General features: G+C 40.0%; 1 protein-coding gene across 1 annotated transcript in view; it reads left to right on the forward strand.

Moving 5' to 3' along the window:
* GLRA1 (glycine receptor alpha 1) overlaps positions 1-16,421 on the forward strand; it is a 108,386-nt gene that overhangs the window by 77,832 nt on the left and 14,133 nt on the right. Inside the window, exons 4-7 of the mRNA XM_018555582.1 lie at positions 347-570; positions 1,629-1,711; positions 5,122-5,259; positions 7,656-7,870. Of these exons, the coding sequence (XP_018411084.1) occupies positions 347-570; positions 1,629-1,711; positions 5,122-5,259; positions 7,656-7,870 (660 nt within the window). The remainder of the gene's footprint in view (positions 1-346; positions 571-1,628; positions 1,712-5,121; positions 5,260-7,655; positions 7,871-16,421) is intronic.

Below are 16,421 nucleotides of genomic sequence, written 5' to 3' on the forward strand. Positions count from 1 at the left end.
GGGGGGGGGTATACAGGGATGCTCACTGTATTAAGCACCCGATAAAGGGCTAACATTTCCTAAAACATTGTTCAGTTTTGGATCTTTGATGACAAAATACATGGGCTAATCCCAGAATGCCTGTGATGTACTCCCACAATTTTCTAGACTGATATTATGGAACAATGCACAGATTGGAACCCCAGAGTGCATGGTGGGCTACCACTGATTAAAAATAGGACATGTTACCTGACCACATTGTTTGTGTTACCATGCCCAGTTTAACCATTTGATTTATTACATGTAAAATGTTATAGTGCAGAATTAGAATTCTTATGCACCTGTGTTACTTCTTATTTTATTACAGGATTACAGGCTGAATATTTTCCTGCGTCAGCAATGGAATGACCCCCGCCTGGCTTTTCATGAATTTCCTGATGACTCCCTAGATTTGGATCCCTCTATGTTGGACTCCATCTGGAAGCCTGATCTGTTCTTTGCCAATGAGAAAGGGGCAAATTTTCATGAAATCACTACTGACAACAAGTTGCTAAGGATCTTCAAAAACGGCAATGTTCTGTACAGCATTCGGTTAGTCAACTGTGGCCTCGAGAGATAGATATAATGCCAAGGAGGAGAGGAGGAGATAGATATAATGCCAAGCTCTGGGTCAACATTCCAACAGTTTTGGAAACATGCCTGTTCCACCTACAAAAACATTTACATATAATTTATTTGTATCTTCCATTCATTATAGCAGCCGGAGCTGTAGACCTAGTGATCATTCCCCTATCAGCATGTTTTAGGGAGACAGCATCCAAACCTAGCTTCCAAAGCTCAAGGTTACAAACATTTCAATCCTTATCCCAAACAATATTTATTCTCATAACAGCCAGCCCTCAGTGAAGACTGTAGAAAAGATAAAGCTTTTGCACTTCACTAGGATCATCAGTCTCAACAGCTGCCTCTATCACTTGCATTATCCTAGTGAACAAGCACTGACAAATCATGTCATTGTGGGGACCATGCTGACTTTGCGTCCTCGTTGGGTAGTTTCTTTTGCTCCAGGCTTCCTGCCATTTTATTGGAACTTGCGGGAAGGATCATTAAGAGCTTGAAAATATTATCTGTATAGATACAGCACAGAAATTGCTTCCTTACAATATAAGTGCTAAACCTAATAGGGTCAACATCAGGTTATAATACCAGCTTTCTCAATTCAAAATGTCTGGTAGATAACTATACAGGGCAAAACTGGTTATAGGCACAGGCCAAGTGTAACCAGTGTAAAATCTGTCCCGGGAGCTAGTTTGCAAGGGACACCTGCTCTCTTTTGCCCTGTTACCCATCTTCCATCTATTTTTTTTTTTTTAAGTACATGGGATAACAACAATGGAGGAGGAGCCGGTATCTATTATAAAATAAAGCTTGGCAGCATGCATGCCTATCAATTATAAAATAAATTTACTAAATGAAGGAAAAGGTCATATTCCAACTGTATTCCTCACAGGATGACACTCCACACAGGTCACACACAGCTTAGGCTAGCTATGCAGAAAATAGTGTGTTGTTAACCTATGTAGAAACAAATGTTTATCCAACAGTCAGTCTTAAAGAAGGGGACTAACAAGTTAATGGTTTTCTTACAGGTTGACTCTAACCTTGGCGTGTCCCATGGATCTGAAAAATTTTCCGATGGATGTTCAAACTTGCATCATGCAGCTGGAAAGCTGTAAGTTCAAGAAAACCAATGTCTTGTATACAATGCTTGATCATGGTACAGTTGTCATAAACTGAGCTTATGAAAAAGTCCATAAGCAGAGATTCGCACCAGTAAAATTTGCATGTGAAATGACTAGAGATATAAGGGCCAATTAACAAAGCAAACAGACTAGGATGATACTTATATTTTTAAAAGTGGCAGTTATTTTCAGTCCAATAATATTTAAAATTACATTCATTTGGCTGAAAAAAGCAATGTCTTAGGCTTGTGTTAAAGCTTTTTAGAAGTTAGCCTATAGACAAGTGAAGCTGTATGCAAATGTCAGCACTCCCTATAAAAGCTGAGCTTGACCTTTCCCCTTTCCAAGCCTTCCGATTTCGTTTTAATGTGATGGTCAACCTCTTCGATCCAACAGAGAGGCTCAAGGGGTCAGGGCTACGTTCTGGTTACAGGAAAGGTTATGCTTTGTATAAAATTTCAACTCTGCGTCTATTGATCATTTTGACATCCAGTACTCACTAAAAGTGGAAGGAAACTTTCAAAAAGCATTTTTTGTTTTAAGTTTCTCTTGCCTAACCCTCTCCCCTGTGCTAACCTAATCCACCACCCCCATCCTCAGCTAAATGCTTTAGTCCCCTGGGGTTCAACATCACATTTACATGTGCTTCTAAACGCTGCCCAAACGTAACTATTACAACTAGAACCCCATTCATTTCTATGGGGCAGGGAGGCAGTATCTACTCTCTGCCTCATAGGACTTAATGGGGTTCTGTTGCACATGCACAGGCAACTGAGGAAGAAGCTGGAGGGTCATTTGTGTAACCTGGGAGACCTGATGCCACAAATTGGTAAGTATTTAGCTGAGGATGGTGGGTTAGATTAGCATAGTGGGGAGATCAAAAAACAATTTTTGAAAGTTTTCTTACATTCTAGGGTAACATCTGCTTATGGATTTGTGTTCATCATAAGCTCATAAGTAGTGATGAGCCTAACAGGTCTGAGTTTGGTTCGAATTCAAACTTTAGAACATCCCAAAATGGCGAACTCGAACTCAGTGCAAGTCTGTGGGGGTAGAACTTTCAAAAACAATTGTCCCCTTTAGGAGGGCTTATATGCAAGTTATTGGCCATAAAAGGTGTATGGGGATACGGGTACTGCCCTGGGGGACAGGAATCAATGAAAAAAAAACTTTAAAAAAATACAGTTTTTAAAGGAGCAGTGATTTTAACATTACTTAAAGGGTAACAATAAAAATGAAACATTTATTTAAATATCATGTCGGGGGGTCCCCTTAACCTGTCTGTAAAGTGACAAATCTCTACAATGTATAGAACCTGCTGCAGCAAAACTGACATTTCTGAAAGAAAAATTTCTTTTTTTTTTAAAGCGTACCGTTCCCCCTCCCAAACAATACCAGACTCTTTAGGTCTGGTAGGAATGTTAGGAGGGACCAATTTTTTTTTTTTTTAAAGCGTGGGGTTCCCCCTACAAGTCATACCGGACACTTAAGGTCTGGTAGGAATATTGAGGAGGGACCCCATGTTAAAAAAAAAAAGTGTGTGGGGTTCCCCCTTAAAGCCATATCAGGCCCTTAAGGTCTGGTAGGAATTTTAAGGAGGAACCCCACCCCCAAAAATGGGGGGAAAACGTGGGGTCCCCCCTAAAATTCCATACCAGACCCTTGATCCAAGCATAGGACTGGCAGGGCCGGAAAGTGGGTGGGATGAGCGAGCGGCCCCCACCTCCCTCCCATACCAGGCCACATGCCCTCGGGACTGGAAGGGTTGCCCCTGGAAAAGCACCTTGTCCCTGTGCAGATGGGGAGCAGGGCCTCCTCCCCACAAGCCCTGGGGCTTTGGTTGTGGAGGTGCGGGCAAGGGGCTTATTTACATCAGGGTATCCATTTAATAAAGGGGAACCCAGATGCCGCCCCCCCTTGTGAATGAGTAAGAGGTTCTTGTACCCCTACCCATTCACTAAATGGTTAAATAAAATTGTGAATAAAAAGTCCAGACTTTTGAAAAAAAACAAAAGGCATGTTTTGACAAAATAATTGATCCACCGATGTAATCCAGGGTAAATAACGACATCGAGCGTTGTCCACGACTATGACGACTCGACGAAATAAAAAATAAAACAATAAAAAAATTGAAATAATTTTTTTTTTTAAAACAATGACCGCCGTCCCGTCCGCTGTGACAAACACCTGCTGCAGAATGGCATTTTGACAGATGCCGATAACATATTTGGGCGGAGCTAGCAGTGGCAGCTAGCTACGTCCAACTGTTTACAGTTGTAACAGGGTGAGCCATGATTGGGCAGAGTCCTCATGACTTTGCCCAATCCTGGCTCACTGTTCTCTGTGCCCTGATTGGGCAAAGTCTTGCACCTGACCTGTGGTCAGGTGCAAGGCTTTAGCAAATCAGGGCTCACAAGGCACCGTGCCTTGTGCGGGGTGCTCTTCGGGCGAACACCCTTACAGTTTGTGTGTTTGCCGAACACACAAACTGCCGATGTTCGAGTCGAACTCACGTTCGGCTCGAACATCGAGCCCAACCATACTCATAAGTCCAGGTTTATTACATGTGTACTGTAAAGCTAAAAACATTCAACTAATGCAAAAATCTGTTTGCAAACATTTAGGCATCTCTACAAAAATGTTACATTTAGTATATGAATGGTTGCTGTGTAGTCTATTGCTGTATATAAGCATCTATATTTGGCAAAAGGTGGAATCAGGATGGCAGTTGCTTAGTTTATTTACTATGGAAATACTAAGTCAGCTGAGCAAGTGGCAATATTATTGGACTGAATATTACTGAGATTGTCATTCTTACCCAGTGCTCACAGAAATAGAAGACAGACAAAGGATAGGCTAAAATGTCATTCTAAGATTCTACTACAGGATGCCACCTGAGCAAGAGCTAATCTTGCTAAATTTTGTTATCAATATGATTTCACATTTTTAAAGTATTAGCATATTATCCATGTCAGTTAATGAAGCGGTAAAAACTTCAAATTCTAAGCATAACAGTATACAAACACATTACAGTGGTAAAGGTGGGGTCAGCAATGTTTTGGGCAAATGTCTCCCTAAGAAAAGTAGGGAGGTGGCTCTCTGCCTTTAATGAAGATGGGACCCTCTGCATGGCCAATACAATCAGAACACTCAAATACTTCCTTCTTTCTATATAGTGAGAAAGATCTAAAAAGGAAGAATTAGCTCCATCACACAGATTTTCAAACATGATGCAAAAACCTAGGCGGGTGTAATAATGAGCACTTGTGTCCATCGCCATGGGTTTCAAAGCAGCCCATACGCCCCCCATAGAGCATTAGGTTACTGAATCCGGGGTGGGATTGCACCATTTTTTTCCACCTTATAAAAATAACTCCTGCCATGTTTTGCCTTTGTACAGTTGGTTATACAATGAATGATCTGATCTTCGAGTGGGAAGAAGTGGGTGCTGTACAGGTGGCAGACGGCCTCACCCTGCCGCAGTTTATCATGAAGGAGGAAAAGGATCTGCGGTACTGCACCAAACACTATAGCACTGGTATGTATCCTCTATCGTTGCAATGTCATTTTCTAAGCTGACAACCAGAATTTCTGTTTTTAAAGGGAAACCATTAGGTTTAAATGGAAACTATAGGTTTTAATAAAATGTACTTGTGTTTTTTTTTTAAGTTTATACATTTTTAATATAAATGTTATATTCAATAATTATTATTTTAATATTTACTATATATAAAATACGTGTTTAATACTTGTACACCTATAACACAAGGCATTACAGTATATTCTAGTTAAGTGCAAAGGGAGAGGACACTCTGTCTTTGATTGAATCTTGGTATTGAGTAGTCTTTAAAGACTGACAAAGGTAGTGAGAGGAAGGAGCTATTGTTGTGGCTCATTCACTTCTGTGTGCAAAGTTCAGCTTGAGCTATTGAGCCCTGAAAATAAAATAGGCCTCTTTTTAAAAGAGGAAAAGCCAAGAAAACATGTAAAAAGGAGCCACCTGCTGGTTGCATATAGAATAAAAGATAGTAATAAGCAATATTTCATATTTATCCAACTACAAAAACATAACTTTTTTTTACAAAATGTATTTTTTGTACTGTTTATAATCATAAAGGAAATATATGCCAGGCAACTTTACTGTCCATTTAAGTGGCCCCTACTGTTTCTTCTGCTATTGTATCTAACAGTACTTGTGCATATCGACTATTGTAAGTTCTTTATTGTTACCTCTATCATGTGACAGTTCTCTAGTAATCCCTAGATAACAGTTGACAGCAAAGCCAATAGAAAAACAAATAATTCCAGCCACCTGGGAAAAGAAAGTGGATTTAAAAAAAGATATTTCTAAGCTGCTCTCTAGCGATTGCTAGAGAGATGTGAAAGAAGAGCATAAAATGTTTACCACAATGTCCATGCACAGATATTTTTAGATGGGATATCAGAAGGAATAGCAATGGTCACTTTAAGGCAATATAATTGCATGTTCTTCAGGTGTCTTTTGGCATACCTACTTTCAACTTTTTCTAAAGTAAACATTTTGTTATGTTATTAACAGTTTACGGACTTATTCATAAAAGTCTTCAATCAATACTTTGCTATTATTTAATTTATTTTGACTTGAAAGGTTACACCTTTTTATAAAGATGCTAAGGGTAGTTTTTGCAATATTTTGAAACCTTAAAAAATACCCCACAAGAAACATTATTTACATTTATTACACTTGCTGGTTTATAATGACCTCTGATTTTTTGCAAAAAGAAATTGACAAAAATATAGGCCACTTTTAACATATTATAATTCATTATTTTTAAGAAACTGAAATTAAGGGAAGGAAACAAGCCATGAATTGTGGTGTTTTGTTGGGTTTTTGAAGATGATTTGAAGATCTACAGCTAGTGATACACAAATAAGATACATTTTTGTTAATAGTTAAAGCACTTGAATGTGTTTTTAAGATTTAACTCCTGAGTTTAGTGTCACTTTAACTCTCTGCCATCTACTAAAACACTGAAATATCATTTTTGGGCAGACTGACCCATTAAACGCCAAGTAGCTTTGATTAATTACCAGCATATGCATGGCCTACACTCACCACAGGACATAGCGGATAAGCAGCAGCATCTCCAAACAGGACTAACACAACTCACATAGAAAGCACTGCAAACCAGCCTGGAAGCCAGATGGGAGTCTGAAGATCCAAACCCTTAGTGTAGCTTCAGGATCATGACTACTAAAATGTGCCCTGTTCTTGTTTCTTGGATATATTAAAACATGAATTAAAGTTCACAGGTCACAATCCTAGAGGTTTATTGGGTTTTATATGGTTTTTCTATCCCATCTGACAACAGGCTTCAAGAACGTTATATGTGAGTTAAGGTTGTGAAAGAGTTAAGCCGGCTTCACACCTTTCCATTGCAGTGACATGCTCAATGTCTCAACACAGAGTACTGCAGTATGCCTGTGTTAGTGTTTTGAGGTGTCATTTTTTCTGTATGACACCCCAACACACTAAGGCAATGGACCTGTGTTGGAGTGCACCACAATGCACAGTAACACACTAGTGCACTGCATCAGAAAAAAGGGTCAAGTCTAGATTTTGGGGTGAATTGGAAGGTCTAGTTTAACACAAGGCACGTTATAACAAAAGTATAACATAGATTAGCACAGTGCAAAGGTGTGATGGGGTCATCAGGCATGACAGTCTTAACTCCCATTCATTGTCCCAGAAGGTCAGAATGACCCCAGACTCTTCCACGTCCTCTTTTTTTTACAGTGGCCATATGCAGAATGGGTGGTGCTTGTGTACAGGATGTAATTTTCCCCAACACTACAGTTCTTTTTTTTATGGAACATCAAACAAATAATCATATATGTTTTAGGCATTTGTAGTAAATGAGAATCAAAGTGTTAATCAGGCTTAATATCTTCTAGGCAAATTCACTTGCATTGAAGCTCGCTTCCACTTGGAGAGACAGATGGGTTACTATCTCATTCAGATGTACATTCCCAGCCTGCTAATTGTCATTCTCTCTTGGGTGTCTTTCTGGATTAACATGGATGCTGCACCTGCCAGAGTTGGCCTTGGCATCACCACTGTGCTGACCATGACCACTCAGAGCTCTGGATCTCGAGCATCTCTTCCTAAGGTTTGTATAGTTTAGTGTTATAGTTCTAACCATCTGCCATAACAAATTGAGCACATTACAAACTCTCCACAATCAGACAGCTGTTTGGCTTCTGTGAGCTTTCTTGTTTGTACTGATATGTTCTTGACAACTTTTTCCAGGTTAATGATGTTCAGCTATCTTGATTGACAAGGACAGGTTGATGTAACGAACGTGCATGTACCTGGAGTTAGTTTATTCTGGCACCAAGTGCATGCCAGAATTGAATGCTGAGCTGTGCATGCACAACTCAGTGTACACTGTAAAAAGTGTGAGGAGGAAAGTAAGAATACTTTATTATAGAAGAGACAGAGTATGCCGCTTCTGCAATAAAAAGAAACCCTTCCTGCTCACACATTTTGAACATTTTGCCTAAAGTTACACTTCAACTTTATTTTCCCTTTAAGTGTCCCCTGCTGTTTCTTCTGCTATTGCATATAACAGTACCTGTACATATCGACTATTGTAAGTTCTTTATTGCTACCGCTATCATGTGACAGTTCTCTAGTAATCCCTAGATAGCAGCTGACAGCAAAGCCAATAGAAAAAATAATAATACCAGTCACTTGGGACAGGTTTTTTCAGCTGCTCTCTAGTGATTGCTAGAGAGATGTGACAGGAGAGCGGGACTGTAAAGTGTTTAATACAATGTCTATGCACAGATAGATGAGATATCAGAAGGAATAGCAATGGTCACCTTACGGCAATTTAATTGCAGTGTTCTTCAGATGTCTTTTCGCATGCCTACTTTATTTCAGTTTTTTCTCAAATAAACATTTTTACCAGTTGTTATGTTAACAGTTTAGGGGCTTTTTCACTTTAAATTTGATTACCAGGCAGCTAAATACACAGTTGAACTATATACAGTACATGCTTACGATTCTCTTGGCAATGAATTGCAATTTTGGCCATCCATGCACACTTCGCATCTGGATGGTGAGATAACTCTGCTATTTGCCACTTTAACATTACTACTTTCTGGGCCAACTCTGTGCTCATCGGACAGCAGTAATGATCCCGATTAAATGTCCATTAAAAAGATTGGAAGTTAAGGAGTGAGATAGGTGAGACAGAAAAATCAATTGCTTAAAGTGCAACTACATCTTTACATCTGCCCCCCATCCCACCCAGGCGCCCACTTATGTCTTCATAACCAGGGTTGGCCTCCTTCTTGCCAAAACCTTTTGAGCTGGCCACATCGGTGCAATAACTGCCTGAGTAGGCTGCCACCAGAAGGAAGGCTTAAGTAGCCACCAGCTTGCAGGGGACTGTCTAGCTGAGTTAGAAGTGTAGGTAAATTCTAACAATAAACCTTTCTTATCTGCTCCCTTTTGGTCTGCTAAACATATCATATAAAGTGTGTTGGTATATCTACACAATAAGTGCAAAATAAAACCTGTTGATCATTTCCAAAATTTAGAGCTGTACTCTGAACACTTCCTGTGTTATCACAAGGGGTCTAATTAGCTCTCCTAGCTCTTACCTTGGACTATGGAATAATTACTGTCTATGTTGTGGAGAATAGGAAAGGGGAACGCTTAAGTAGTTTAGCAAAAGACAACTGGGCAGGACTGACACCGCTCAGTCTATCAAAATGCTGTGTGTTGTTAGCCCACAAAGGACTTAGTAGCTGATTGTATTTCTGCCAAATCATCAGATATTTTTCTGTACTTTCAGTGTCTTTAAAGGAATAAAACATGGGAACATGTGCATGTATAGGAGAGATGTAGTGCATATGTTTTTTTATTTTTATTTTGCCCTGATATACACTTTTAGGAGGGTGGGGATGTTTTTCTATGTTTTTAATTAAGAACTGCATGTGTCACTTGTCTGGCTATGCAGTGTGAAAAATGTGTGTAAATCACAAGACTCGTTGTACAAGCTTTTATAAAAGGGACAAATCTCAGAAAAAACTTCACTTTGGATGAATCATTAGATACCATCCCAGATGGTTATTATTACATTAAGGAAATGCTGGTTCTGTTTCTTCATGCTTATGACTAAATCACAATAATTTACTCACATCGCAGCAGTTCCCCCTTCGCATTTGATTTCCCAATGGACCAAAACATGGTAATAATAAAGCTGTCAATACTGCCTTGGCCCAGCCAATATGGGTTCACACACGTGCAAGCTTCATCCATTTCACCTTCTGCCGGTGGGTAGGTGGGCGCATTTTGGCATGTTTCAGTATACACACTACACATTTTTAAATATATTCATATTACTGTCCTTGCAACTGATGCCAGAGCATTGCCTAAAATAGAGGGAGGATAGCAAAAAGCAGTAGCTCACACTGGCAGGGTGCTGATGCCTAGGTTTTAATCGGCCAGTATATCTTCTATTACCCCTAATAGACTTGTTCTGGCAGTCTTGTTTTGTGAAAGAAATATAACTCCATGACCACCAGATCACTCGAGCCCTATTTATAATATATTAAAACAAAAAGTCCCAGTCCTATAATTAGCAATTACAGCCCTATAACCATGGGGAGAAATGCTAATATTGTATCTACTGGGCGATTCCTGCTGTGATGCTAAAAAATAGACTTTTATGGGTGACTTGAGCTTCTAGGCCGTATTAATTTTACATGCCGTCTAAAAGCTCCCATAGGAATTAATTATATCTATCTCTAGAGGACAGGAAGAGAAACAAGATAAAACATCTGTTTTAGATTTTCAGTACAAATTAAAATATATTGTACATGCATATAGGGCAACTGTGTGCTGTTAATGAATCTAGAGGTTAAAAACAAAAATTGATTCAATATGTGTGCACGTTCCTGCAAATTTATATTGACATTTTTCATTGCCTTCCGAATTTTATGGCTTGTGTATATTTTATTTTTTAGTAATATTTTTTTTAAATGTACAAATAGCAGGTTACATTATTACAGTCAAATAGCATCCCTCTGATACCTGTATACCTCCACCATTAGCTCGACTAGGATGCCAGTCAACATGAATCCTAAAGTAGATGTAAGCCCTAACTGTGTGACATTTATAAGGTTACTCACTAAGCTGCCGGAGGCAGCCGAGTAAATAACCGAGTCATAGTAAAGTGAGCCGAACAACGTTCTGCTATTCGCTACGGCTCAGTACGGTTGTACATCGGCTGCCTTCAGCTGCAGAACTTCGACTCAGCCGATCCAACTTCTGGATCGGCTGAGCCGACGCTCCGGCAGCTCACTCGCTGCCGTTCGCCCCTGTTCTCATAGGGGCCGAATGGCAGTGAGTGAATAGCCGAATGCCACCGAGCAGCATTCAGCTCGGCTAGTCTGCTCGGTACCTCCGTGTTATCGAGCAGAATAGCAATTTAATGAAAAGAGTAAAAAAAAAAATAAAGTTGTAAAAATATTTTATAAAATGTAAATACATTTTAAATCTAAAAAACAAAATCAAAGATATTTAAAGAAAAAAAAAACAATTGGGCGGAGCTAGCAGTGACAGATAGCCCCGCCCAACTGGTTCCTATTGGCCGGCACGTGCTAGAGTTTTCTAGCAAGTCCCGGCCAATGAATAACAACTGGGCAGAGCTGGCTGTGACGTCACGGCCGGCTCTGCCCAGTTGTCATTGTTTAATGACAGTTCAACGTTCCCAGGTTTCATTACAACTGGGCGGTGCCAGCTGTGAGATCACGGCTGGCTCCTCCCAGCTGTCACTTGCGAGGTGTCACTTCGGCTCAGTCGAGCCGAACCATATGCCTTCGGCACAGCTGAGCTGCTCAGCCGCCTCCGGCAGCTGTACAGGCTATAGTGGATAGCCCGTACAGGAGGGTTCCTGCAACTGAAGCTGGTCCTTCAGCTAGCTCTGTGAATTGACCCCTTAGTTTGCTGAAGCACTGTGTATCATAAACAATTGCCTTATTGTAATAAAATACCTTGTTTACCCCTTTGTAACATATGAGTGCTGCTGATGTCCTGCAGCCTCTTTGCAGCCACTTTATTCCTTTAATGGATGCTTGGGATTTTACAGGGTGAGTTTTCTGTTGGTGACTACAGGGGAACATGTCTGCATTTTGTGTGTTGGAATGACCACTTGTAGTCTTCATCAGAGGCCTGTGTGAGAACACAGAAGCACAATTGGAAGGCAGGAAGAGAATGTTGTCACCCTATAATGTGAAATGCTTGAGCAAATTTCTTCATGGCAAAATCCCCTAGTATTTGTTTGATTATAAGTTACTTTTGAAATTCCACTGACATGTAAATCACTGATATGTGATTTTAATAATTCGGTTTACAAATACTTTAATTTGTTGATTTTATAAACAATTTGCATTGCCATTTACCAGATATCTGTAAACGTTCCTTCTTCTCCAAATATATACACAAACAAACGTTTTTTTCCTTTATAAGTCTAATTAAATTTGAATATTCTGATTCTAATATTGCATTACGGTCACTAGATGTAGCTGAGGAGCATAGAAAATAAATATGTATTTCTTATGCTCCTTTAGCGGCATTTAGTGGCCATAATGTGATATTACAATCAGAACATTCAAACTTAATTACACTTGAAAAGGAAAAAAAAAGAACGTTTGTGCATATATTCACACAGGATAAAGGATTATAGATATCTGAAGGGCGATTATCCATTGTACACTCATACAATTTGGGCTACGATTAAATGGAACCAGTAAGGATGGCAAAATAAGAATTGCCTTTGCTAACTGGTTTTTGAAGATGCAAGATTGGTACCTGTCACCCCTTATCCTTCACCACTTGGAGAGTTACTGACCTGGCAGAAGGATGTGAATTAGACATGTGTGATTCATTTCGTTCCGAAAAAAGTGGGGTCCCCCTTAACATTCCTACCAGACCGTTCATACGAGCACAGGCCGGCCAGGGCAGGAAAGGGTGGGGACAATCAAGCGCCCCCCACTCCCTGCGCCTTACCAGGCCACGTGCCCTCGGCATTGGTGTCACCCCATCCAATGGTGTCACCCGGGTGCGGGCCGCACCCCCACGCAACCCCTTGTGACGCCACTGACTTTAGGCAGATATAAAAGACGCAGATTAATGAAACTCTGCATTAATGAATACATGATTAAATAGGTAAGAAGGTACATACGGTGCAAGTACCTGAATTTGAGCAAGTACCAGCCTCTTGCCATTCACTGTACATCAAAGCTCAGACTGAACAGGGAGAAACACGCCAAGGAACCAGTCGGTTGTCACAGTTCTTTTGTACTGGTAAAAACATGGTAAAAGTAAAGAGTAGAGTGGCAGAGAGATAAGCTCATCAGTGTGTTGCTTTTCTTTTGGGTGTCCAGTCATAGGCTGAGGGAGGGGAAAGACCTGTAATTGTTACTTGACTGCAACTGAGAAGAATCATGTCTCCTGCAATGCTAAACAAGGCTGTGCTATGTGGCAGAGCAATACAAATCTCAGAAGTGGATGGACAGAAATACAAATCTTTTGGCAGGTGACCTTTAGCTCCTTTATTTTATTGTGTATACAGCTGTCTGCCTTGAGTTAAGCTTTAAATAAAGAGAATAATGCAACCTATGGCACTGCTTCAGAATACAGAAAACAGGCATTAGACAGGAGATCTAAAGTCATAGTATTAATGCGTATATCCTCATAACCCTGAACAAAGCAGGATTGCATACCCGCTGGCCACAGAAAACTGAATTAATTTTTTTTATGTGCAATTTTAAATCTATGTCTTTTCTCTTTTAACCAAGCAATATGGTTATCAATATCACTTCCTCGAGTTACAAGGTGTCACTTCAATTGCATGTCTCATTTCAAGGTCATTCTAACCATTTCCTGTGTATCATGTCATTCTTATTTCAGTTTTCATCTATGTTCTCATTCCCATCTTGTGGGCACTCATGGTTTAGAACGTCAGTGAGGAAATGAAGGTACAGAAAGATCTTTTGTATTCCACATTCTCAGTATGAAGAAATGATAATGGCTTTGGGTCAATTTATATTGTATATTTTTGTTGTTGATACATTTCTAAACTGATATGTTGTATCTGTTTTTACCACTGTAATTATATTACGTTTGTTTTACAATTTGATATTAAGAGAGAACGCAGCACACATTATTTTCTTTCAAACTCCCCTTGTTTTTACATAGTTACATAGTATTTGAGGTTGAATAAGACATAAGTCCATCAAGTCCAACCTAGTGTGTGTGTGTGTATGTGTGTGTGTATGTGTGTGTGTGTGTGTATGTGTGTGTGTGTATAGGTCCCTGAGTCATCTCATTCTTAAGAGTACCTGTACCCCTGTACTTTACAGTCTCTCAGGAAATCGTCCAAAAGCTTCTTGAATGATTCCACACTATTTGCTGAGATCCCTGCTTGTGGCAGCGAGTTCCAGACCCTAACCGCTCGAACTCCCCTTCGTCCCTTGTGTTGGAATTTTTTTTCTACCAGTTTTAGGTGGTGTCCTCTAGTCTTTGTTACAGAATTAATCTTAAAGATTAATTAATCTTAAAGAGTTTGTTGCTAATGTTGCTATGACTAGTGAACATTTTATGCATGAAAATCATACCCCCCTTAATCTCCTTACTTCCAGCATGAACATATTTAAATTTAGTAGCCTTGTCTCATATTTCTGGTCCTCCATTCCCTTGATGAGTTTGGTTGCCCTCCGCTGGACTCCCTCCAGCTCAAGGACATCCCTTCTGTGCACCGGTGCCCAAAACTGCACCGCATACTCCAGGTGAGGCTGAACCAGTGATGTGTAAAGTGGCAAAATTATAGACTTGTCTCTACAATACATTCCCTTCTTGATGCAGGACAGGATTCTACTAGCTTTGCTTACAGCAACCTGGCACTGTAATCTATTATTCAGTCTATGGTCTACAGTGACCCCCAAATCTTTCTCCATTTCCAACTTCCCTACCGGCATACCCATAATTGTATAACCCATTTGCTTATTTTGAATCCCAAAGTGCATAACTTGGCATTTATCGATATTAAACCTCATCTGCCATATAGTTGCCCACTCTCCTATTTTATCCAGGTCCTCCTGCAATGTTATACTATCTTGGTCCGTTTCTATTACCCTCCCAATTTTGGTATCGTCAGCAAACACTGAGATATCGCTGTTTACTCCGTCCCCGATGTCGTTAATAAACAGGTTGAAAAGCATGGGTCCCAGCACAGAACCCTGAGGCACACCGCTAATCACACTAGCCCAGTCTGAAAGGGCGCCATTTATTGATACTCTCTGTACCCGTTCCTTTAGCCAGTTCTCTATCCATGAACACACCCTTCCATCTATGCCCATAGACCTCAGCTTGTGTAGTAAGCGTTTGTGTGGTACCGTATCAAAAGCCTTTGAGAAATCCAGATATACCACATCCACAGACCTCCCTCCATCCAGATCTCTACTTACCCCCTCGTAAAAAGTTAGTAGGTTAGTCTGGCAGGAACGGTCTTTCCTGAACCCATGCTGATTATCACTAATTATACCATTATCCTGAACAAATTCTACCAAATAGTCCTTAAACATTCCCTCTAACAGTTTACAAACTACCGATGTAAGACTAAATGGTCTGTAATTCCCAGGTTGGCATCTTGCCCCCTTTTTGAATATTGGAACTACCGTAGCCCTCCGCCAGTCACTTGGAACTCTACCAGTCATTAGGGAGTCCTTGAAAATGAGGAATAATGGTCTTGTTATAACCGCGCTTAGTTCCTTAAGTATCTTGGGGTGCAGGTTATCAGGTCCCACTGCTTTATTTGCATTAAGTAGATTGTCTTTGTTGTATCCCGGTTTCCGTCAACCACTTGGCTATATTTTGTGATGAACTATGTGTTTCATCATGTACATTAAACCCGTATTTTTCGTGAGTGTATACTGAGGAGAAAAAAAGTGTTCAGCACTTCGGCCCTCTCCTTGTCATTTGTGACTAACTTCCCGTTTTTGTCCTTTATTGGGCCTATCTGCTCCTTTCAGCCCTTTTTACTGTTTTATGTATTGGTAGAATTTTGTTTTGTTTTATACTAACTGTGGCTATATGCTTTTCGCACTCTATTTTAGCTGCCCGGATTACTAGTTTACATCTTTTATTCCATTCTTTGTAGTTATGGAACGCCAATGCCGTCCCCTCCAACTTATATTTTCTAAATGGCACTCGCTTTTCCTTTATGTGTTGCTTTACATTTTTATTTAGCCATACAGGCTTAGTTTGTGATCTTTTACTTTTATTACCCAACGGAATACACTTGGCAATGGCAATATGTAAAGTGTTCTTAAAACATTCCCACTTTTGTTTTGAGTTCAGTTTGTGAAATACATTTTCCCATTTGATGTCCCCCACTAGATGGCGCAGTTTATCAAAATTGGCCTTTCTAAAATTTAGGGTTCTTGTCCGACCAGCCCGCTTCCCTTTCCTGTATCCAATATTGAAAGTAATCACATTGTGATCACTATTACCCAGAGTCTTACTGAAGGAAGCCCTCTAAAGGACGTAAGGAAGGGGAGTCACTGCTCTGACTCATTTAGTTGTGCTTGTAAACTTCAACTTGACATAGTGTAACATTCTTTTTCAACAGATGTGCTAAGGAGAGT

This window comes from Nanorana parkeri, unplaced genomic scaffold (assembly GCF_000935625.1).
Source record: "Nanorana parkeri isolate BGI_ZX_2015 unplaced genomic scaffold, ASM93562v1 scaffold203, whole genome shotgun sequence".
NCBI lineage: Eukaryota > Metazoa > Chordata > Amphibia > Anura > Dicroglossidae > Nanorana > Nanorana parkeri.